Below are 23,722 nucleotides of genomic sequence, written 5' to 3'. Positions count from 1 at the left end.
GTTTTAGAGGAATTGCATTAGTATACAGACCCTAAGGCAACAAGTTAATGAAAAATGAAGATTTTATAAAAGTGTTGGCAGCCTTATAAAGTATGTGCCTGAAGTCCTTGTGTATGCAAGAGTGTGTACACAAACTTGGGCTAACTTTAAAAAGAACATTTGACATAGTGTGACTTTTACATTATTAGCAATCACATCTCTTAAAGTGCAGAAAGGTGAAAAAATAGATAGACAAAAAGACATTTGGGGGGAATTTAATTTTTTTATAAACAAAACTCTGAATCTGCACCATTGGACTCCCAACTCTTCATAAAATTATTTGAATAAAAAATGCCAAAATTTAACCAGACTCACAAGGAATCATTTTATAAAAAGTTTTCAGAACATATCTCATCTTTTCTTCCAAAATTGTTTCTTGACATACATAATAGAGGCCAAATTCCTGAAACCTGGAGTACCTCTGTTATCACAGTTATACCCAAACCACAGAAAGATCTCGAGCAAGTTGAATCATATAGCCCTAATTCACTGATTAACGTGGCTGCTAAATTATTTACAGGCATAATGCTCAGCAGACTTTCAAAAAATTTACCCAGCTTTGTCTACCATGACCAATTTAGATTCATAAGACAAAGATTCACATCCTTCCCTATTAGAAAGGTTCTCATTATATAATTTTGTTTTTAGTCGATCATATCCAGAACCTACTGTTCTCCTGATGCTGAACATAGTCAAGGCAACTGATCATTTAAACTAGCAATATCTACAAGTCTACATTCCTTTGGTATTAGCACATCTTGGGTTGCTTTATAACAGGGGTGAGCAAACTTTTTCAGCAGGGCGCCAGTCCACTGTCCCTCAGACCTTGTGGGGGACCAGACTATATGAAAAAATATATGAATTCCTATGCCCCACAAATAACCCAGAGATGCATTTTAAATAAAAAGACACATTCTACTCATGTAAAAACACCAGGCAAGCCCCACAAATAACCCAGAGATGCATTTTAAATAAAAGGACACATTCTACTCATGTAAAAACATGCTGATTCCCAGACCGTCCGCGGGCCGGATTTAGAAGGTGATTGGGCCGCATCTGGCCCCCAAGCCTTAGTTTGGGAACCCTGTTTTATAATTTAGATCATGTGGCACTGGCCCAAGTTTTGGTGAATGAGGAATGCTGTTCAATATTTACCATTGGCTGGGGCATGAAGCAGGGCTGCCCACTGTCTCTCCTGCTTTTTGCCCTGGCCATGGAACCCCCTAGCTTTGGCATTGACAGCAGATGACGATGTAAAAGGTTTTGAATTATTTGAAAGAACTAATCTTATCAATATGTTTGCTATTCTTTTGTGACCCTGAAACATGCTCTTATATATAACTTGCTACGGTATATATGGCAAAGTATCTGTGTCCATTGTTAACGTCACCCAAAGTGAGTTGATGTGTGTTTACATACCCTGCCAGACCTACAACTGCACTGGCACAAAACAACTGGCCTGAAATTCTGTAATACCTACTTTAAATACCTGGGAGTGAGTATACCTAAGAATCTATCTAAAGTAGAAAAAATGACCTTTACTCCCTTGATAAAATATTGAATAACTAAGCTCAATAATTGGTCAAAGCTAACATACTACGGGTTGGGCAGACTTTCTCTAACAAAAATGATGTCATGGGTACAATTTTCAACTGTAAAACTCTGGTAAACTGCTTTATTTCATGTAACAAAGCTCTAGAAATGCTGCGCATTGGATCCAAGGGAAAGTGTACAGAGGGAGGCTGGCAGATGCTGACTCTCCTGCCCACTCCTTCACCAGAAGCCCTCCCAGCCCCCACAATTCATCTCCAGAGTAACATGGAAAGCTATGGAAGATGTCACCACTCAATTTTCATTGATTCCCCACTTCCTCTCAGTCCCCTGTACCACAACCTACTCCATTCAGCAGGGTCTTCTGATCCTTGGGCAGGGCAGTGAAATCCGCTTTTGCCAAGCCCCATCCACACACTTTACTCTCTAGTCCAACCCTGTGACTTTTCCCTTGCATTCAGATGAAATCCCATAATGTAAAAATTACTATTACTATTTAATGAATATTGAATGCTCTCAAAAACATAACTTACACATATATTTTGACAGGTTCAAAATTAATTTCTTTTGATTTTTAAAAAATACCAACTCTTTCACAAGATTTTTCTTTCCACATTTTCCTATGCATCATGAAACAGTACAGCTGAATGGGAATGAAACTACTTACTAAAAGGAAATAGCCTATGTTATTTTACAGCAACAAGTTCTCAGTTATGCAGGAATAATTTTGGTTTTTTTCTTTTTTCTTTTCAGTTCACAAACCTCATAACACAGAACACAGTGACCTATTTACAGGAAACATTTGTCAGGCTGGAGAATGCCTTGAAAAAATATATAAATCCTACTGCCTGGTTTTATTTTATGAGTTCTGGTCACAGTTCCATCCTCAAAACAGTATTCCTGACCTTTAATCTTTCTCCTCACTTAAAACTTGAGTCAGCATCACTCCAAAAGTCGGAATGAAATCTGTGAAATGTTCTATAAACTGTGAATTACAACTTCATGCCTTAATCTGCAAGAACTCAATAAGTTTAATGACAAATTGTAGTAGAGAAGGGATTTGTCTTGGGACTACAAAGCAGATAGTTTTGGTTACTTTTTCCCAGCAGGCTTCAAACAGCTATGAAGCTAGTCAAACTGTACCAACTTATTAAACAAACCCTCTTTGGATTCATAAAAATGCTTATTTAGCACACTGCATGCTTGGAAAGAACCACAGGAATAAAATTAATTAGCATTGGCCTGAAACAGTTTGCATTTCCAACTGTAATGCAAGCGTGGGTAGAACAGTCATCTCAAAACCTTTATTTAATGCAGTCACCAAGTTTTTTTCTTTGATGAAGCAACAGCAAGCTGAAGGTTTTGAAAATTTATTCACCCACGCTAACTGCAGACTCACAAAAATAAAGTGGCCATCTGCTAAAAACACCACCTTGCCTAAGGGCACACATAAAATACAAATGTAAACACAATTTTCAGTCAGCCATGTATACATGTGTGAACCTATCTATAGGGTAAGAAACACTCCAAGTTTCACTTAGGAAGTGCCAACTATTTTTCTTGACTATGGGTGGATGATTATTACTATTTTGGAATATAAGGCTTCAGTAGAAGCGGCACAATTATTACAAATTCAGCAGTACTGTAAACACCTTCAAAAGTAGTGTGGAAATACAGCAAATTACAGAAAACACAGCTCTGCTCAAACTAGACACTACAAATCAAATCTCTTGTGCTTGGGGAATTCATTTTACTAATGAGGAACTGAATAATATAAATTATTATTATTGATACTGGCTTCTCTTTATTTTATGAACTTTTTCATAACCCGCTGAGTTTATTTTAAGAAAAGTGGTGCATGAATTTCTAAATGAATAGTTCTATTAAAAAGGGGGTTACTATTTGTAATATAAGGCACATCTATATGTTGTACTGTATGGTAAATAAAAGGCCATAATGTATATTGAACACCAAAGATACGCTATGTCAAAGTGATCCCATATTCCAGAAATATAGGTGTAGGAATTACAACATAAGAGCACTAATTTTGCAACAAGTGTATTAAGATTGCATTGTATAATAAAGATACATTGTATAAAAAAGAAACAACTTTTTTTTAAAAAAAGATTTTATCTTTAGAGGTTTATCAGTTTTGAATAAATATTTCATGATCTCTATAGGTATAGGGCTGTATATCGTAATTGTGCGCTTGCTGTTGAGAAGGCCCTGCTAAATTTCCTCACCATTCTAATCACTTTTACTGGTCTGAGTTAGATGAGGATGATTATGATGGTTTTAATTTACAAGAATTTTAAAAACTACATGATAAACAATTTAAAAGATGGAGCAGTCCTAAAAGTATGCACCTCAGGTGTCAAAGGCCACATTAAACACATACAATTTCAGGGTTTACCAAAAACTGTACAGTGAAGTGGTCAGGTACACCTCTGTGGGAATCCTATCATTATTGATTTATGTATTATCTGCCCTACATCCAAAGGTCCTGGGTCAGGTTACATTATTAAAAACACAAGATTTACACAAATAAAGAAGCAAATAAAGCACAGTAAGAAGAGAGTCCACAGAGATAACAGAAGAGAGAAGAGAGATAATCATTTTAAAACTGATTATCTAAGGGTATTTAACTTTTTATCTATGTATCTATCATAAACTAGTAAAATGAGGTCAGTAGTCCAGAATGTCGATGGAGGAATAACCTTTATATATTGGAGGAAGCCCTTGATGAGAACAATGCATATTTTCTGTGCTGTCAAGTTCTGTCCTAGATTAATTTCATGCTCCTGCTGCTTCATTAGAAAATTATTATTTTTAATTTTAAATGTTTTTATACCATCTTTAGAAAAAGAACTACACAGTATAAAGCAGTCAACAATCAAACAAACCTTGGTGTGCAACAATCAAATATTTCAATTCAAACTTAGTGAGTTTGTGAATAAAACCAAGGAATTCTGTTTTACAGGAATCAATCTGGACTAAAAGAAAAAATTAAGACCATTCTCTTCCGTAATTTTTTAAGTGTTAAATTAAGTGTTACATTACGTGTTACATTAAATGCTACATATAAGTAGGCTTGCATATTTTATTTTTATTTTGCATTTGACTTCTTCTTAAGCTTACAATAAGCACTAATACAAAACAGATAACTTTACCAGAGTTAAACAAACAAACATTCTCTGGATACAAAACAGCCTCCTTGTTCCAGTAAGCTTATAAATCTCTTAAGACTGAGATCTAAAGATTCAGATCTCAGCAAATTCAGTTCCATAGGGATAAAGAATCTTATACATACCTTCTTGGAAATAATTTCCATTGAGTTACTGCCAGGTAAGTGGGTGCAGCCTAAATTCACTAGGTTATTTGTCTTGAGTCCTCTGAATGCACCAAACTTGTGTATCATATAGGATAGGGTAGCCAATGTGGTACCCTCTAGATCAGGGAAGTCCAACCTTTCATGCCAAGTGTACTTTGACACAAAACCTCCATCAGCCCCTTTCAGCATGGTCAAGGATGATGGCAGTTGTAGTCCACAACACTGGGAAGTAGCACTATTTCTGATACATTCATTTAGGATTGGCTTGGTTCTTGACCAATTGGCAAACCCCGGTTTGCTGCTGCCTAATTTTGCTCCACTGGGGAATTGGCTGGATTTTTATTTTTTTTGCTTTATAACATATTTTCCTTAAAACTCCATGTTTTTCCCGACCTTAGAAAACTTTCTTATACAGAGCGATCACAACTTACATGACAACTGTGTTCCTGGGGGCTGCACATAAAGGCCGAATCATGTAAAGTCAGAACGACCCCTGGAATCACCCCTGCTGCCTGAGATCTTGTAAGATTGGGACCATCCATGGGAACTTCCCAGAGGCCTTGTGCAACTGTCCCAGACACTTGTAAGCAAAATGGAGGAGCTTAAAAAGCTCATTCATAGAATCGCATAGTTGGAAGGTGCCCGGATGGTCACTTAGTCCAACCCCCCTGCAATGCAGGAATCCTTGCACAAATTTTCCCTGGGTGGGCTCAAACCACCAACCTTCTGGTTAACAGCCAGATGCACTGACCCACTGCTCCACCTGGAGAGCCCTTCCACAAAAGGAAAACAAACATATTAAGCAAGAGAGCCTCATTAAATCACCAGACAACATTGTTGTACTAATGGTCCAATTTAGATAATCTGCTTCAATTAAAACTTGACTATCAAAAAAGCAATCAATTGATTGTCTAGCATTTCATACGAATGCATATTCACCTTCTTGGCTAGAAACAATTCTAATTTTACAAGCAGGTATAGTCAGTGCCTTTCTCTGTGTAAACTTTCCAATTAAGGCAGTGTAAGTCCTTTTCCATTTACCTGGCCTTTAAAATAAGTTCTTTTATCAGGTTTTAATGTCCAATGCAATTTAATCAGAAACACATGCCTCATAAATATCATCTGTCATGTTCCATTAGTTTCATGCAGAAAAAGTACAAGTCAATAAACAAAGGTTGTGCCATAAATCTGCCTTGAACACATTATACCACAAATAAGAAAATAAAAACACGTGTGTCCTTTGACCTGAAACGTTTTAAAGATAGGAACTCTAGGTATTGTTTTATACCTTCAGAAATGTTTTAAGTGTTCACAATTAAATTGCATACCCAAGCAACTTCGATTTACATAATGTTGATATGTAGATGGTGATTACCCAAGAACCATGCCTGTAAGGTACCTGCTAGATCACATCAATGCTTCTGGGGTTGATACCGATAGCAGGAACTGCACAGTGAAAACCAGTTTCCTCCACTAGCCAACTCTGATATAAAATACCCTTGGAACTATGAGAACCCCTCACACGTAGCAATTAAGAGAGATGGTGGTGGGGTGGGAGGTAAATTAATCTTACTGACTTGAAATCTGGTTGAAACTTTCGCAGCAGTGAATGCGTGGCCTGACATACTATACAGTATAAGAAAGAAACATCTCATAGAGGTGATTCGGGCTACCCTATCTCCGTTAAACATAACTGAAAGTGCAGAACCTTTGCTCCTCCTTTCCTATTACAAGCAATCAAACCAGGAAGCCTCTAATTACCCATAGTTTCATGTTTCATCCACATGATGGTTACCAGCTTCAGAACATGCCAGGACCCTAAACCAAATTCAAACAACTTCAAATAACCCCCCCCCCAAAAAAAAAAAATGCTTCCATGGGAGCCACAAGAAAGTGTATCCCTGCCATAGGATTAAATAATATATTTGTTTCCTTCCTAGGCTTGGCATTTCTTGGGTGTAAGCTCACACCCACATCTATATACTGTAACTGCAATTTGCTATTGCTAAATGACCTATACAGAATCATAGAATGGACGTGGAAACTACATTCCACATACATGGGTGGTCATGCATATATTTTCTTCGCACCTGACACTGCTTTATAACAAACTATCATATACTATTTCTGGTATTACCTCTTTCTCTCTTCCCTACCCCAATGCATCATGGATCCCTTTCTCTCCTTCACCCTATTGCACCCAGTTTTCCCTTCAGAGTGAGTCTATTCATATAATACCGGTTTACCCCAGTTTTCCCGCACATCCTTTCTGCTCTGCTTTATTACACTCCTTTTGTATGAAAATTGAGCTTTTTTAACATAAGTACCTCATATCTGTAAAATTTATTTATTTTTCTTTCATGAAACCAATGCTGCATTTTCCCAGGAAAACCAATGTTTCTCTGGTGACCAAAATGTAAAATCAAACCTAAAATAAAAAGTTTTAAACATCTGATTCACTTAGCAGTCAACAGAGCAAGCTCAAATGGAGCTTAGCAGGATTTTTGGAATGTCTTAAAATGTGTGACTAACTCAGCTTCTAAAGAGGTTATTTGCGTGTTAGATTTCTGGTCTCCCCCCCCCCCAGGAAAAAAAATTGGAGTAAATTGCAGGCTGTGATGTTAGAGGCAAGGTAAAAAGTTGTTGCAACAGGAACATCTTTACAATTCAAAGAGATGGGGGGGGGAATCAGCTTTTGTTGACCATTGAAACATTAGGAAAAGGAACGGAAAGATGATCAGCAGCTTCTCACCTACCATAAGAAGCCCAAGTTTTGCTTGTAGTAAAAGGTTTAATATGTCCCTGTTCATGCCCAAGTAGATAGAAGGCTGGCACTCTCTCTCTCTACCTGGGGTACATAAGGCCTTGCAAAAGTAACATTGCTGTGAGTCATAAAAAAGCCAGGCTTGAGGAAAAAACATCTGATGAGGCCTAACTGAGCACAGAAATGGGAAAACTGCCTGATACGGGACAACCACCACCTGCAGTGCAGCTTCTTAGAAACTGAGTTTTATACGCCATGCCATGGTGATGCCAGTAAAAACAAGCATCCCAGTGACATGTTCCACACATCTGTCCCAAAGTAAAGTCATGTGTACCATCATACTAAGGGACCCAGGTGGCGCTGTGGTTAAACCACTGAGCCTAGGGCTTGCTGATCAGAAGGTCGGCGGTTCGAATCCCTGTGACGGGGTGAGCTCCTGTTGCTTGGTCCCAGCTCCTGCCAACCTAGCAGTTCGAAAGCACGTCAAAATGCAAGTAGATAAATAGGAACCGCTACAGCGGGAAGGTAAACGGCGTTTCCATGTGCTGCTCTGGTTTGCCAGAAGCGGCTTTGTTATGCTGGCCACATGACCTGGAAGCTATACGCCGGCTCCCTCTGCCAATAATGCGAGATGAGCGCGCAACCCCAGAGTCGGTCACGACTGGACCTAATGGTCAGGGGTCCCTTTACCTTTACCTTTACCATCATACTATGGGTTGCCCTTAGCAAACTCACACTGCCAGCAGCAGAAAATGGCTTACTGTGACCACACAAACATGCTGGCTCCTAGACAGGAACTTCTCCCTAGCCTCCCTTTGCTTCTCCCTGGCCTTTACGTCACACAGCACAGCACAGCTGCTAAGTCAAGGTTTGCACTAGTGTGTCATCCAATCCAGAGGTCATGGTCTGTTTTCCTTGGCTACAGATCTTGGTTAAGGAGGAGCAACTTTAATGATTATCCCAGGTTCGGCCAAACCTTGACTTCGCTGCCACAGTTACCTAAAAAAAAACACCAGGAAGAGCAAAGCAACTACAATTTCCCCCTTGGGAGCCAGCATATTCACACTAAGCCATGCCTGGCTTAGCATGCGATGTGGAAACATGGCCAATGATTTTTGGGGGGGGGGGGCAAGGAAATAATAGTTATTACCTCAGAAGAATAGGGTGGGTCCTGAAAACACACATCTCGGGTGTCAAAGGCCAGGGTAAAGAGGAATTACCAAAAGCTGTAGATTGAAGAGTCCAATGCACACTTCTGTGGAAATTCCACACCAGGGGCAGCCACAGAGGATGCTCTCTCCTAGGCCTGCACCACCCCAAACTTCTGAGGGAGATGGAACTATCAAAATGGCACCCTATGCTGGTCTTAACACCCAGGAGGGTCTATAGGGAAGAAGGTAGTCTCTGATATATCCTCTTTGTAAGTTTTTTTTAAAAAGGCAAGGATAATGTGGTATCATAGAAGCTATGCGACTCTTCTCATTGCTCCCTCAATTTTAGCTTTAGGGTGAAACACCAAGAGAAAAAGTGGGTGTGTGGAAATTCTCCAGCTAGAAATCCTTCCTATGAATATCACCCAGTATACTCCACTAACTGGGAGCATATTTTTGAGGTGGGGGTTTCTAAGGGTTTTTGTTATTTGTTTTACAAGTCCAATCTAAACTAGAGTGGCATATAAAACAGCTTTTGCACTAGCAAAATTTCAAGGAAGTTATTAAGAGCCTCATTAAGCAATATGAAAACAATGGACCCATAGTCCATATTGTTGTCTCACTGACATCAATGGCAAAGTCACTCTTTATTTCAATAGGAACAAAATAAAGTCATATTTGCTGCCTCTGTTCCCCAATCCATCGGGGTGAGGATTTCGCAAAGTGCTCAGAGCTCAATTCTCCTCCTCTTTGAAGACAACAATAATTCCCTTTAATTAAAAATGGAAGCAGTCACAGCAACCCTGCACACGTGTATAAATACTACTGTAAGAAACTCTCCTGGGGAAACAGTAGGAAATCCATCCATCTCATTCTTCTTTGTAATCCACAGAAACCACAAAGTCATCTGCCTGGCACACACAGGGCAAACCAAGGTTTTCATAAAAAGGGTTAAGGAGGTTGGGTGGTCTATTTTAGCAGAAGCTAAGGAACAACTTGCCTTGCTATTCCAATACCATTTTCTGTCTCCCTTTGGGGTTACTCACCATACATGGGACAATTCCAGGAAAGATAAAATTCTATCAGGGGGGGGGTCACTGATGCCTTGCCCTCAGAGCAGGAGTCAGATTAAATTAAACCCAGCTGCTGCAGCAATAGGATACAGGAAGAGTCCAAGATCCAAGAAGAAGAACTTTAAAATGTGTACAGAATTGGTCCTATTCTCATGTAAATCACTTTCAAAAGCAGTAGGTTTTTTTTATGTAAGTCAATGTGAGATGTTTATTATTATTATATATATATTTAAGAAAATTGCACCACCCTGCTCTGCTTCCTTTGGTCCAATAGCTCTGAAGTGTGCCACTCATCCCTCCCAGCAAAATATCCCATTTCATAAACCTGCTCCTAGATATCTGAAACGACACATCATTAAGCCCTTAGCTTTAGGCATCCAACATTCCAAAGAATTTAAACGTATTATAAAGAAACCTGGACCACGTTAAGCATGAAGAACTTAAGTGCACATCCATCTAGAGAAGCGTTTCGTTTCTTATTTGGCAGTTATGCCACTGTCAATCTTAAACAAGGAAAAATATATTTGCAACAAAACCAATTGGGATCTTTCACTTGAAGCAACCTAGGCTTTGATAGTGGGTGTGATTAAATTTCATTTCTGTGATGCACTTTAATTGTTGTTGGGTTGTTGTTGCTTTTCCCCCAAGGATTGGCAGCTTTAGTTTTTAAGCTACTTCACTTCCATAAAACATGAAATAGCAGTGAATCACTGGAACGCATTGGCAGTAAAGTTTAGGCCTTACGGTATGTGCTGGGAAGTTACTTGGCTTCAGTGTTGCACCATATATTCATCCTCTTGTATGTACCATAACTTGTAAAACTGTATGATTACATAAAGATTATTATTTTATTAAAGGTTAGTCATTGATTTACACATTGGATTCTCTTTGTCTTAGCCAGTATGCCTAACTTCTTCAGACCTGGAAGGCAGGCAAAATACATCATCTACTATTATACATAGTTCTACTAAGTATTAAAATACCAGATCCCAAGAGTCACATTTCATATAGTTCAGCAATGTTCCAGAATAAACCAAGTCTTCAACCCCTTAAGAGCTTAAAATAACAGCAATTGAAATATGCATTAAAAAGTTAGTTTTATGGTATTTGCTGGTGTCTTCTTAGGGTTACCCTCCCTCCCCAAAGTAAAACATGCAAATGCACACAAGAATTACATTATTTTTCTTCTTACATCAAGATTCTTGCTATTATCTGTAAATCCTTCATAATCAGGTATCCCTTTGAATTTTTTTTAAAAAATCATTTGCCTAATCCCTGAAACAAATCTACAAATCAGATTTATTCCACTGCTGTGCTTTTTATTAGGAAATCATGTAAAACTATCAAAGACCTATTCAAGCATAGCAATATAAAAGGTCAATCAACATCAACCGGCAACATCAAACTTTACAATATTTATTTTAATGTACTGATTGGCCAGATAGAGCTTGGCTCATTACTTTGCAATGGTTTGAATAAGTTCTCGCAATTCGTAAATACACAAAACCACATGAAAATTGAAACAGCATAAGTTGGAGCTATTTCGTATAGCAGTATTTTCCCCAGTAACTGTCAGTGATGAATCATCATTTAATAAAACACAAATTAAACCACAGAAAAAGGGGGGGGGATCCTTTTGCCAGCTTACCAGTGAAGCATGTGCCGTACAAATAAGAAAGCATTCACACATACTGGATGCCTTAAGAGTGTAAGAGAGTGGGCAGAAAACTTGGCAGCTAGTCTTCAAAGGTATTCAAGTCCAAACCTAAAGGCAAAACTGGAATTGAATTTAGATTAAATGGTCTTTGCCTTTTCACATGCCAAAAAGGGTAGTGCTATTTCATTACATTAAGGGAAAAAATTGGACGGCTTTAAACCCAATCAATTTTAATGCAATAAATGCATATTTTAAAATAATTTGTGGCACACAATTTTTATACAACATCTTTGGGACTGTGGGAAAGGAATGCATTTTCCCAAATGCAAACTCCATCACAGCATCCGTTGCAATAGCAATTGTCAGGCTGCTTATGGCTCACATGGCTTTAGGGAATAACTATTATATTAGCCACATATCCATTAGTGCACAGGTTCCTGAACTTTAGTCCACAGACCACTTCATTCAGATGGGTGATCTGTGATCTGTAAAAGTACAATTAAAAATTATGCAGCATCTAGCACAGCACATTATAATTGCTACAACATGAAGAAAAATTATTAAGTGGTCCATTGGGACCCATAGCAATTTTCAAGTGCTCTGTGAACATAAACATTTGGGAACTGCTACATTAGTACAAGCAGCATTCTCCCTGATCCCCAGCTCTCCATCATCTTATGAATGTCTATTATTTAGAAATACTGTAATACCTCCTGCGCAGTCTGCATAGACACACAGGCTAGTAAAACATTTTCACATGCTAACTTCTGTGAGTTTGTTCATTAGATTGACTTACAATCAGCAGCTATGATAAGACTAATGATTTTTTCAATTACTTGAAATTCAATAAAACAGTATTATTTGCTTAGACTGAAAGTCCCAGCAAGCTTTTGATAATGAGAAATTCTGGAAAATCAAATTTGAAGAAAGAGGAAGATTGTGGTGTGGTTGGCTGCAGCCCACGACCTAGAGTTTATTGCCAGTTAAGCAGTTGGTAGACTATGCCCATTTCTGAGCAAGTCCTCCAGTAACTGCAAGTGTAGAGGGAGTTTGATCCAATAGGAACACTTGAATCTACCCCCTACCTAGCTGGTCCTGTTTTTGAAATAGCACCTGGTGTGGCACAGCTGGTTAAAAAAACAGACTGCCAACTGGCCAGCAACTTTATTGAAATGGAGCTTCAGAAACTAACACTGAGAAATCAAATGTAACAAGTTGCACAAAGGATGGAGCAAGCTATGAAGGAATATTCTCAGTTTACACCACCTTTCTGAGTACTGGAGAAATCACACATATATACACACCCCTACCTTAAAATGGTAGTCAAAACAAAAATTTTAAAAAAATCCTTACAGTAGCACCTTAGAGACCAAATAAGTTTGTCATAGGTATGGTAATCAGTCTCCCTCCACCAAGGCGGTGTGAGATTAACCGAAGGGTGAGTGGACTATCTTGCAAATCACACCAGTCTGCTCCAGGATTCCCATTTCTATTTGTAAAATATCACTCTTCACCCATGTCATTGTACTCAGTGTCTTCACTAAGTTTAGACAATGAAAGGACAATGGACAGGTGTGATGGGGTCTATGTACTGTATGAGCACAGAGGGCATATACTTGCAAGACCTCAGAAGAGTATTATCTGTTCTAATCAGAAAACACCATAATAGGATAAATTTCAACAATAGCCCATACAAAAGGTAGACTATCTCCTACAAAATGACAGGAGTTGCTTCTTCTAATTAATGTGGTTCTCTATTTTCATAAACACTATTATGAATAAATTGTATAAGACAATTGAAAGAAGGCATATTCTCTAATGCTACAAGGTGACATACCTACACAGGTGAAGAGCACAGGTAGGCAGCCTATATTCCGGATAAGTCTGACATCAAGAACAACCAGGCTGGGGGTTTTCTGGTTTTGTTTTAAAAAGTTCCTAATCTTATTTTCCACAGTGAATAGCATTTCTGAGCAAGTCCTCATAAATACCCAAATACTCAGCAATGTTTTGAGAAAGCTTAGCAGACCAACTGCTTTTATTATTAACATATAACTTCAAATATTTACAGACATGCCAAGCAAAATATTGTGACTCCCAGGATTTGCCCAATATGTTTTAGCTCTACGAAGCTTGAGGTATCAGCAAACCTTTGCTGTGAATTTTCCAGGAGAATCTGTACCTCAGCAGTAAATGTTCGTGTGAGCCACAACTGGATTTCAACAGTCATAGCTGAACTTCAGCTTGCTGAAGCGAGCCTGTTAATTTAATGTGTATATATTTATTTTATTTTTAATTTTAGATGGTGAGAAGCTGCTTCCATATCCCCCTAATCACCCTGATTTCATAGCATGAAGCTCATACTGTATAGTGTAGTGGCTGAGAGTGAGAGAGTCAGGAAATCCCTGGTTCAAATATCACCTCAGCTGTGATCTTCTTAGCTAGTCTCACCTACAGTCCTCCTATGAGCAATACCAGGGATACTTTTATTGTTATTGCTTGCATATTCTTAATGCATAAAGCGCTGAACAACTCAGAAACAAGTTACTTGAAAGTCCACCTGCTCCTGTACGATTGCCTACATCATCTGGGGAAAATTCTACTTATGGCACCTCATTCTACAGAATATCATAGGGCAGTGACCTGAAAACAAGCATTTTTTGCTACTCTCCCTGTACTGTGGAATGCCCTTCCCTCTACCATATGTGAGCAGGAGCCAACAACTGCTTTAGGTATCTTTTCCTGACGCATAAGATTGGACCCTGCCTTACACATCTGAATCCTCTGGATTGCTGTTTTATTCACTTTAACATGTTTTATGTGGGTTATTATTACTGTATTATTATTATTATTATTAGATTTAGTAGTCATCCTTTACCCTAAGATCCCAAGACAGCTTACAACACTATATTAAAAACAGGTTAAAACAGTTTACAATTTTAATGTTTTAATTATATTTTCTTTTTAGACTGTACACTGCTTAGACTTTTTGAAATATTAAGCAGCTCCTCAATGCTTTTAAATGAATAAATAATATTTAGCTTTGCAAGCTACTGTAATGGTTATTGAGCTAGAATATGCAAAATAGTTTGAATACCCACCTGAAATAATTATATCCATAAACATTCACTTGCTTACACATTGTTTTAGGACCATTAAAAGCCACATTCACACAAGCACTAAGCAACTACACTAAGGTTCGGGCTTAGTGTTATCGCCGAACACAGGATCATGCTTAAGCTCTCTCCCCTCCTTAACTATGATCTGTAGCCAAGGCTTGTTCTTGATTGTTCAGCTGCAGATTACTTATATAGAATTTACTTACTTTCATGGCTAGTCATTTAGGTACCTACTTCTCTTCCTCTGGGACCCAGATGCTAGTCTCTGAGCAAAACATTCAAAGGGAAGGCCACATCAACTAAAAAGTCGATGAATTTAGATTTATGCACTGTACCAGAAAGAAAGAAAATGGATACAATGACAGCATCCTTTAGAATTTTTCTGGCTAGTACACCAATTCTGGAAACACCTGTGGTAAACCCACTGCAGGAGTTAAGTGACCACCTGCTGCCCAGAAAGACAGCTGAAAACCTCCTGAGCCAAACTATTGTAAATCACCAGTTCAAAGCCACCACATGAATACTTTGAGGCTTCTACTCCAGATCCTTTACACCTCTGTCCCAACTCTCCTCTCGCTCAAGCAGTCCTTTATGAAGAACATTGCCATTGCGCTTTTTGAAGAAGAAAATACAGGATAGCCTTGTGAAAACTTTAGATGCTATCATCTCCGCTACATTTTGCTGCATCACTTCAATAACACCACTTCTTAGAAGACAGATATTATCTCCTACCAAACAGTTTCATTTGCGACAAGTCTGTGTGCGCCGGCAGATAAACCTGAGACCTGACATAGAATTAAATTTTTAGAAAACAAACCTTTTTATTTCAGCGGGCACTTGAAGGAGACAAAACTGACATCTTGTTTTTCTTGCAGCCTTTAAAGGATTTTTCTGGAAGGTTTTTAATTGTATTTTGTTTTTCTAATACTTTGTCCTTAATTGTATACTATTGGCCATCTCTTTTGAGATGAAACGAAAAGTTTCAGCCATTTTAGTACGAAAAAGGAAGGAAGCACTGACAAATCTTACCACTCTGGGTACTACTGTTTCCCATTGCAAATTATGTACAGTACTCCCCATTCTTGCTATGAAGATTTCCATGGGATAAATCAGACTGTTTTCTTTCATCCTAGATTTCAGAGTTGGTACACACTGAATTAGCATATTAGAGTCAGCCCGTGTACACATTTGAAAAGCCTCATCGTGTTTACATGTTATCAGACCTCCTCCTGGAAAATCTATCTTTCAAATCCCATTGTTCTACAGTCCTCATCACTCAGACTCACTCCCACATTTGTAGAATGAAAAAAATTGCTCATCTACGCACAAGATTTAAACAATAACTTATAATAATAAATACGTTCCGCACCTTGCAACAAAGGATGACACAAAATTATTATTAATGAAGCTTAAGTGAGGCATTTTGAAAGCAGAAACTTTACAAGCCAAATAGGGAAAAGGTTTGCATGGCTATATTTGTCTCTGACATGCTTAGTTTTCAAGCACCCAAAACCCTACCAGACACTTAAGATGGCGACAGTTTCATTTTCTCTTGAAATCAGGAGAGAGGGCAATAACTAACTAAACTATAATATAATAATAATAATAATAATAATAATAATAATAATAATTTATTATTTGTACCCCGCCTATCCGCCTGGGTTTTCCCCGCCACTCTGGGTGGCTTCCAACAGAGATTAAAATACATTAAAATATCACACATTAAAAACTACCCTTACTACTCCTACAAATACAGAACAAAGAAATAAGTGTGTTTTCTCTCTTTTCTGACACAGTGCCTATACAGCACTGTCTGCACATATTTTTCAGAACTTGGTCTTGCTATTTCTTTCAAGTATTGATGACTAACTAGGCCATCTACAAGGGAAGTCTGGTTTAAATTGTCTTGTGGTGAGAAGGTGAAGGAAAGTTGCCAAGCTAACAAATAAATTAAGTGATTAAAAAAAGCAAATAGCATCCTGAGAAACAAGGAAGGAAAAGGAGACCACAGATAAAATATTTTACAGTTCATGCACTTTATTACTCACCCTTTTGCTGCAAATACTCTCTGCCGGTTTTAGGGCATCGTGTGTCTTGTGTCCTTTGCAGAATAGGGAGTCTCTCAAATATGCTAGCTCTTTTGGGAAAGAGATCTAGCAGAGGCACTGGAAGTTCAGGTGGGCTCTGCTGAGCTTCAGTGCTGTCACCACCATTGCTGACAGTTATTTTAAAGGACATCTGGGAATTCAAAAAAGCTCGACTGCTATTTGAACAGCTACCTTGGGGCAGCTCCTTCATAGGCATGACTTGGCGTTTGTCAAGGGCTTCAAAGAATGCTGCACTGCTGCTGCTGCTGGACTTTGGATAATCTGCCACTTCATAGTGCATATTGATGCCCCTCTACTGGAGGAGCTCTCCCTTCCAAGTCTCCTACATCAAGTGGAGCAAGAAATGTTGAAGTCTGTCAACAGATTATACGTTGATTAGCATTCTTTATTTACTTCAGGTATGGAAACAGACAAAGTTGCCTATAACAAGTAACAAATCACCTCTAGATGATCAGGAAGTACAAATTTTCTAATCTAGAAGACAGCTGGCTGGTTGATTTCAAATTTGGACCATCAGTCTACCATAAATGACTAGCAGACTAGCAATGCAAGTAAGCTAACTGACTAGTAACACTTCTGTGGGCAGTAACATTAGTGGGCTTCCAGAGAAGTACGGTATGCATATGAGGCTGCAATCATGCACCTACTTACTTAGGAACACACCCTACTCAATAGGATTTAATTACGAGTAGCCATCTATGGGATTACTGTGTCAGTCATTCTGTAGTCAAAATATTCTCCACAATAGATGTGTAATGTATTGTGGCATCAGCTTTTATAGGGTAGAGCCCACTACTAGATATAGATTTATAAACAAGACAGAGTAAACCCTATTTACTACTTAAAGAAATAAGATGTCCATTTCCAAAATATTTCATTTATTCATTTTTAACACTTTACCATAATTCTGTCACTCAGCACTAGAAAAAAATATTGATCATGCATGGCATAAGTTTATCAAGAGGTGTCACTGAAAGACGTGACTATTTAGACCATAGGATGATCTTTATCCTCAACTAGGCAAACTCAGATTTGCATAGATTGTGGCTAGCAAAGTCTCACCAATAGCCAATCTTTGGAGGTGGGAATTCCAAAATCAAATTAATCCTTTCAACCCCAATAGAAGGTGGCGATTAAATATTTACAGCCATTGAAAGCATCATTTAGCAGCATGTGCCCTTCTTGATCTCACACCCCAGTACACATTCCAGTCAAACATTCCAAAAGAGGAATTCCTTTATAAATCTTAAAATCCATGGGGATCCGTAAACATCATCTATGCTAGGTATTGGCTTGTGCATTGGCTAGCCGCTAGTGCATTCAGCCTATTGTCCAATGAAGTGTAAATCAGATGCTTTTCTTTTTTTTAACAGAGAACAATAAATACCAGGCAGGAAAGACTGAGAAGTATTTTGTTGTGGCTAGAAGCTTGGAAGCAATGGGAAGTTTGGGGATTTGTTAGGTTTTCGCTAATATAGATGAATGTAATTACAGGTAGGTAGCCGTGTTAGTCTGAGTCGAAACAAAATAAAAAAAATTCCTTCAGTAGCACCTTAAAGACCAACTAAGTTTTTATTTTGGTATGAGCTTTCGTGTGCATGCACACTTCATCAGATACCATGAGTTTCCCTACAACGCTACCCTTGGTCTTCTCATGGGGGGGGCGGACCTCTTAATGTTTTGCTCCTGCTGATTCTTTCACTTCTGCCTGACGAAGCGCAATGGCCAAGACTGCAGCAGAAGTTCGTTTTTTTTTTAAAGCAAGTTGCATTTCTGAATTTGTTGAAACAGCACGATTAGCGAAGAACGCATCACTCAGAATGCAGAACTGCCCTCCCGCTGCCTTTTGGGCGCTTTTAACTTTTGCGGGGAATCATAAGCGCCTGAACTGCTGAACGAGGAGTTCTGCTGAAGCCGAAAACTTGCTACCTGCATTTTAGTGCGATATAACAAAATTTAGCCTCGCTAAAGTGCGGGGGGGGGGTGCGAATGCCGGCCGGCAATAACCACTGCACAGGTCCGCATGTTTCCAGGGCAGCCTCGCCGTAGGTACTTGAGGGAGCTCTAACGCCCAGCTCCTCCAAACAGCCAAGGGCAGAAAGAGAGCTCCCCGCCGGGAATTAAAGAGACCAGCCTTTGCAACCCACGCCAAGTGGAAAGCATCTCAATTAGGCAGGCGCGGCACACACTCCCCTGCAGGTGAAAAGCCGGATCCTCCCCATGCCCCCTACCTGCCGGAGTCTGTCCCGGGAGACGATGCTGCTGTCTCAACAACTGCATCGCTGGAAGAGCTCCTCCAGCTCTGACGGCGATCGCTCCTCTCTGCGTTGTGCCGTCGTATCTTCTCCAGCCGCTCGGCGTTGCCTCTAATGCCGGGCGCCTGATTGAAGGCAGCCGCGGTCATTGCCCTTCCAACGCGCCGGTAGCTGGGGAAGCCCAGCCCCTGAGTCAGATCGGGCGGAGAGGAACCGCCCCTTCGGTGCTGGGATGGGCGGCGAGTGTGCAAGGGCCAGGGAAGGGACACGCGTGTGCAAAGTAGAGCACGCCGGCACGTGGCGGTCCAAAACTATCCTTGCTCGCTCCTTCTTGCCCGAGTTTGCGAGTTCATCAGTGGACAACTTAGTGCCGGTCCATGCTTTTAGCCAACTGAGCTATCCAGACATGCCCATCAAGGTAATATGCAGAATATCGGAAATACGCCCCTAAAATACAGCTCCTCTTTCTTTTGTTTCTGCTCTCTTTTTACGGAAGAAATTGAGCATCTGTATCACACTTATTTTCATTCCATAGCTGTCAACCCTCCCTTTTTTGCGGGAAACTCCCTTATTCCAAGCCACAGCTGTCAACTTTCCTCTTTTGTTTCTGGAAATTCCCTTATTCCAGCGCCGTTTCCCGCTGCTATCCTGGATTGTTAGATATACCATAGACTGTCCCCAGGACAGGTGAGGCTGCTGATCCTTTATTTTCAAATCCGAAAGTTGACAGCTATGTTTTATTCATGTTACAGGGATATCGCCGTTTCCAACTACAGTACTGTACCTGCATTTTGTTCCATTGGAACATGCGATCCATTTCCCATATAGCCTTTGTAATTATAGTAGCACAGATTGCAGCTACACACACAATGGGATTGGTATTTTGTGGGCAGAGTTGGCATAAATATACATAAACTTTAAAATAGCAGAGGACTGAATTTTGCTGAAACAGAGTAACAAGCTACTTCTCTGGAATTTCTTACTAAACTGAACAAAAAATTCACGCGCTGTTCCTGAACACCAGCAGAGTTTGCCACAATGTTTATGGAAAACAGCGTATATTGCAAAAGAAGCTTATGTAGACCACAGACTACTTTGATGCAAGAAGCAGAATAAGGCCACCATATATGGATTTTGTAGCCCCATGGGAAGTATATCCTGGACCTAGGCAAAATGAGGTGGTATTCAGTGCCGGTCCTACTCCAAGTAGACCCATTGAAGTTACTAAACATGACTAGTTTAGGCTCATTAATTTCAATGAGACTACTCTAAGGAGCACTTGGGTTGTTTACAACCCATTGTTCCATTCATTGTCTTTCAAGAAAGACTGGGAAGCTCATACTTTGTATTCTTGAGTAAAGCGCCATGCTGATTTCTTCGTTAAGGGTTGCATTATGGAGACAAGTATTAAGACCTATTCAATAAATAACTGATTACAATATTCTTAAGGATCCTTCTAAAACTTGCTTTACTTGGGAAAGGTAGAGAACATGCATTGCATGGCAGGGAAGGGGCACCAGCGAAATCTCAGCTGAAATTGGCAGTGGGGTGGGGAGCCCAGGTGGGTGACACCTTGTGGGCTTGCTCCACCTGAGATGACTGCTTCACCCTGCTCATGGGTAGGCTGGCACTGACCCCTTTGCCAATTCACTGTAAAGAACAGGTCTTCACAAAAGCAGGCTGTATCCATTTTCATCAAGCTTCACTTAAATCTCTGTACAGCTAAGGGAAGCTAACCAAAGCCAATACATAAAGATAAGGGCTGGATAGAAAAGGGGTGTGTGTGTGTGTGTGTGTGTGTGTGTGTGTGTGTGTGTGTGTGTAAATGAGCATATCTAGCATCTATAAATATATTATTTTCTCTTTTCAAAATTAAAGACATCCAGTCAATAGATAGGAAGAGCTATCTTTTGCTGAGTCAGGCCATTGGTTCATCTATCTCAGTATTTTCATTACTGATTGCGGTGACTATCTAGGGCAGGGGTCAGCAAGGTTTATCTGGGCCGGTTCACTCCAGCGGAGATCCCTGCGTGGGCTGGATTGCACGCGATTTTCAGCGTCTGAGAGGATGTGCAGGTGTGATTTCCGGCACCGTGGAAGTGAGTCCCAGCGCTGCGCTGCAGCAGTTTAGTGCAGCACGCAGGGACTTGCCGAGCGGGCAGCTTGGTTCGGGGGCAGCTTGTGGGTCGCTTAAATGACCCCCGTGGGCTGCTTGTGGCCCATGGGCCTTAGGTTACCTACCCCTGATCTAGGGTTTCAGATGTTACATTTCCAGCCCTATCTGGCAGGGCTTGAACCTGGGACCTTCTGCATGCAAAGTAGTTGCCCTGCAATGAGCTAGAGCCCTTTCTCAAGGGAGCAGCTATCTCTACACAGAGGAAGGCGACAATGCAATTGGGAGAGTAGCTATAGATACTGCTTAATAGTTAATTTTGGCAGAGTGATCGTGTGAGCATGTTAATCAAATTTAGCTCCGATTTAGTCCAACAAGGAAATGTGGTGGTACATTTTGTGACATATAATACCATTGAGCTTGAGGCAAAACAATATAGTATGTCTTGGGCCCAGGCTACCCAAATGATCGTATCTCCCTATATTAACCCACCTGGGGGCTAAGATCCTCAAGTGAACATATTCTCTTGCTCCTATCAACATCATAAGTACGGTTGACATTGAGATGAGAGAGAGAATTTCCTGCCAACCTACCGTAGCAGTTCGAAAGCATGTCAAAATGCAAGTAGATAAATAGGAACCGCTACAGCGGGAAGGTAAACGGCGTTTCCATGTGCTGCTCTGGTTTGCCAGAAGCGGCTTTGTCATGCTGGCCACATGACCTGGAAGCTATATGCCGGCTCCTTCAGCCAATAATACGAGATGAGCGCGCAACCCCAGAGTCGGTCACGACTGGACCTAATGGTCAGGGGTCCCTTTACCCTTTACCTATCACCTACCCATTCAGCACCCGTTATACAAACTTGCCCAATTTTGTTGCCAATTTTTTCCCCAATGTCACATACTCTGCCTCCAAGGTCCCCACTGGCTCCCTGATATAAGAAGTGGCTTTAAGCACCATTCTACATAAAATTTGGCCATGAAACAGAATAATCTCACCCTCCCAAGAAGAGATGGCTTGTCCATCAAGGAATCAAAAGAATGCTACCATGCTCTTTTAGGGCTCTTTTTTATGGGCTTGTTCTAGTTGCCTAGGAAAAACTATTAACTTGATAAGCTTGGGAGCAATTGTCCTGGAGGAACCACCATACAGGTTCAAAACACATTAGAACTGTTGAAATCCATTATACATCAACTTGACTTTACCTCTACATTCCCCCCCTATTTGGTTAGGATGGCCCTGTTTTTCAGCTGGGGACCAAATTGCTCTTCCCCATATCAACAGAACATCTTTCGAAAAGTGTGGACAACCTGTAGCCACTCTTAGTTACACATGCCAACTTATCTTTCCTAGTCATCTGCTATCACCTGCTGTTATAACATAGCTGTTATAATACTCCAAATCACTCTCACCCCGCTCCATAGGGTTCCAAACAAGTTCAAGTGCTCCACAGACACTATCCTAATAAGCTTTCTTCCCTGATGCATGTTTGCAAGGTCCCATATAATCAGTGGGATTTGCTCATGAGTAGCATGCCTAACACCATAAACACTTACAGTCCCTATATGATGGGTCGGTATTATTATCACTATGGTACAAACAAAATGAGATTGAAGGAATAATGTTTTACATCAGGCCATGTAGTGAGTCCAGAGGTGAGTAGAGTAGAGTGAGTAGAGGTTTGAGCAGGAGTTTCCTGGCAGCCAGCTAACATTCTTAGGGCCAAACTAGGGAAGATGCCACATCCATTAACAATTGTATTATTTTTGTTAAAGTAAATTGCAGGTGCACAAATCCATGCTGGGACTCTGGTTGATCATTTGCCTCTCAAAGCAGACCCACTGAAGATCCCATCCCATCTGCTGTTTGCGCTGCAAAATATTTCCATTCACTCACAGCAAGTACAGGGACCCAATCTGGATTGGGAATGCAGCAGAGGTCAAAGGGTTAAAGCCCCCTAACTCCCACCACTACCACCACCAAGGTCCTAATATCTACCAAGTCCTCCTCACCTACAGTTTACTTGTAAAAAGCTGTTCACATGATAGCTAATTTAAGATAAGGATTGCCAGAAGAGAAATTTCAATTCACCCCATTTCTCTCTCTCTCTCTCTCTCTCTCTCTCTCTCCCTCCCTCCCTCCCTCCCTCCCTCCCCCTCCCCCCTCTCTCTAACACACACACAGGTTCCTGCTTTGTGAGCAAAAAGTTTACATTAGATTTTGAACCACTGCATTGGTCGCAACCAGCCCAGTCAGCAGAATACACATACCTTCCAACATTTCTCCAATGAAAATAGGGACATTTCATTCCATAATGATAATTTTACTACGTACTTATACCCCACAAATCTTACTGGGTTGCCCCAGCCACTCTGGGCAGCTTCTGACATATATAAAACACAATAAAACGTTAAACATTTTTTAAAAAACCTTCCTCATATAGGATTGCTTTCAGATGGCTTGGGGGCTGGATAACTCCATACCCTCCAGCATTTCTCCTATGAAAATAGGGGCATCCAAAGGAAAAGTGGGACATTCCGGAATCAAATCAGAAACTGGGG

The 23,722-nt window shown here is 40.2% G+C and overlaps 1 protein-coding gene across 4 annotated transcripts in view; it reads right to left on the bottom strand.

Annotated features, from left to right (window-relative positions):
- GLIS1 (GLIS family zinc finger 1) overlaps positions 1–19,410 on the bottom strand; it is a 191,932-nt gene extending 172,522 nt beyond the window's left edge. Inside the window, exons 1-2 of one of the 4 annotated variants that reach the window (XM_088674042.1) lie at positions 19,025–19,410; positions 16,734–17,146 (exon numbers count right to left, since the gene is read on the bottom strand). In XM_088674042.1, coding sequence (XP_088530168.1) covers positions 16,734–17,073 — 340 coding nt within the window. In that variant the 5' untranslated portion in view covers positions 17,074–17,146; positions 19,025–19,410. The remainder of the gene's footprint in view (positions 1–16,733; positions 17,147–19,024) is intronic. The other 3 variants (XM_088674040.1, XM_088674041.1, XM_060276899.2) reach the window with 3 other exon arrangements.
- Between the last annotated feature and the right edge of the window lie 4,312 nt (positions 19,411–23,722).

This window comes from Zootoca vivipara, chromosome 7, assembly GCF_965207765.1.
Source record: "Zootoca vivipara chromosome 7, rZooViv2.hap1.1, whole genome shotgun sequence".
NCBI lineage: Eukaryota > Metazoa > Chordata > Lepidosauria > Squamata > Lacertidae > Zootoca > Zootoca vivipara.
The sequence above is the reverse complement of the archived record's forward strand: the minus strand, read 5'-3'. Positions and strand labels throughout refer to the sequence as shown.